General features: G+C 54.2%; 1 protein-coding gene across 1 annotated transcript in view; it reads right to left on the bottom strand.

Annotated features, from left to right (window-relative positions):
• CIB4 (calcium and integrin binding family member 4) overlaps positions 1 to 1,270 on the bottom strand; it is a 46,466-nt gene extending 45,196 nt beyond the window's left edge. The window contains exons 1-2 of the mRNA XM_025194403.1: positions 1,265 to 1,270; positions 229 to 263 (exon numbers count right to left, since the gene is read on the bottom strand). Coding sequence (XP_025050188.1) covers positions 229 to 263; positions 1,265 to 1,270 — 41 coding nt within the window. The remainder of the gene's footprint in view (positions 1 to 228; positions 264 to 1,264) is intronic.
• Between the last annotated feature and the right edge of the window lie 295 nt (positions 1,271 to 1,565).

Consider the following 1,565-nt stretch of genomic DNA (forward strand, 5'->3'; position numbering starts at 1 on the left):
GCAGGGCCGGGTCTTCCCCCCCCTGCCCAGGTGACCAGAGCATCGCCTCCCAGGCGCCAGGCTTTTGTCATGTAGACAAGATGGGAGATCCCCACTGTGAGGGATTCAACACCAGCCTCCCAGGCTGGCTGAGACAGATCTCTGGAGAGGGGCACCGACGGGGGCATTTCTGCCACAGGGCCTTGCTCAGGCTGGAGGAAAAGGAAAAAAGCTTGGGAATGAACTCACCGTATAATTTCCTTCTTGGTCAGGAACGTGAGGGCCTGCAATAAATCAGAGATATGTGAGGCTACGGTGCAAACCTGCCCTGTCTGGCGTGTAGCACACCTATCAGGTGGCCTTGCTGCAGCTTGCGCCCATTGCTCCTTGTCCTGTCATCTGCCCTCACTGAGAACAGCCCAGCTCCATCCTCTTTGCAACCCCTCTTCAAAGGAGCCAAATTCAGAGTTTCCTCGACACCCAACACACCAGAGAGCCAGGATTAGACCACAAAAGCATCAGGGAAAGCAAAGGTATGGATCCTGCAACACCTGGGATCACTTGGCTACGTGTTTGTGGTGTTAATTTGTCACTGGCTGCTTGGCTGCCTCGCCAGCACCCGAAAATCAGAGAGGACCCATGGGGAGCCTTCCCCATCACCTCCCTGGGCTTGAAGCAGCTGAACAGGACTTCTTCAAGAGCATCCTGGACAGGACACAGTGTTGCAAGACCTGTAGCCATTCTCTGCCTCGGTTCCCCATCTGTCAAATGGGCATAATGAAATTCTCTCCTATTAATTTTAATTAGATCAGTAAAGCATGGACTGTATCTAGGTCTCTGTGTGCACAGTGCCTGGTGCAAGGGGCCCTGATCCCAGCCAGGAGATGGGAGCATGACTGGAAAAGAAATACGGAGAAGCTCATGTAAACACCTGTGCATACGGCAGACCCGCTCATTACTCAGGACAGCTGTAATAAGGTAGGCATGTCTCCTAACATTTCCAGTCATTGATCTACCCTGTAATATTTCTTGTCAACAACACATTGGGCTTCATCTATCACCCTGTGAGGGAGACTCCACGTCCTCCATTTTTATACCATGGCCTGGGTGCTTTCGACTCCCGTGGATATTCCTGGGCTCCCCCCATCCCTGTTTTCTGAAATAGGGCAGTTTCTCTTCAGGTTTCTGGGATCTGGTGACTGCAGCAAGGGAAAACCCACATCCCCAAAGAGATCATGAGGGAGCGAACTCCTCCCAGGGCCAGGGAGCTGTCACCAGACCTCACCGTCATGTCTGACGGGGGTGCCGTCCCCTCACACACATCCAGTCATGTCTGATGGGGGTGTCGTCCCCTAACACACATCCAGTCATGTCTGATGGGGGTCTCGTTCCCTCACACACATCCAGTCATGTCTGATGGGGGTCTCGTCCCCTCACACACATCCAGTCATGTCTGACGGGGGGTGCCGTCCCCTCACACACACCCAGTCATGTCTGACGGGGGTCTCGTCCCCTCACACACATCCAGTCATGTCTGACGGGGGGTGCCGTCCCCTCACACACACCCAGTCATGTCTGATGGGGGT

Source organism: Alligator sinensis, unplaced genomic scaffold (genome assembly GCF_000455745.1).
Source record: "Alligator sinensis unplaced genomic scaffold, ASM45574v1 scaffold1757_1, whole genome shotgun sequence".
NCBI lineage: Eukaryota > Metazoa > Chordata > Crocodylia > Alligatoridae > Alligator > Alligator sinensis.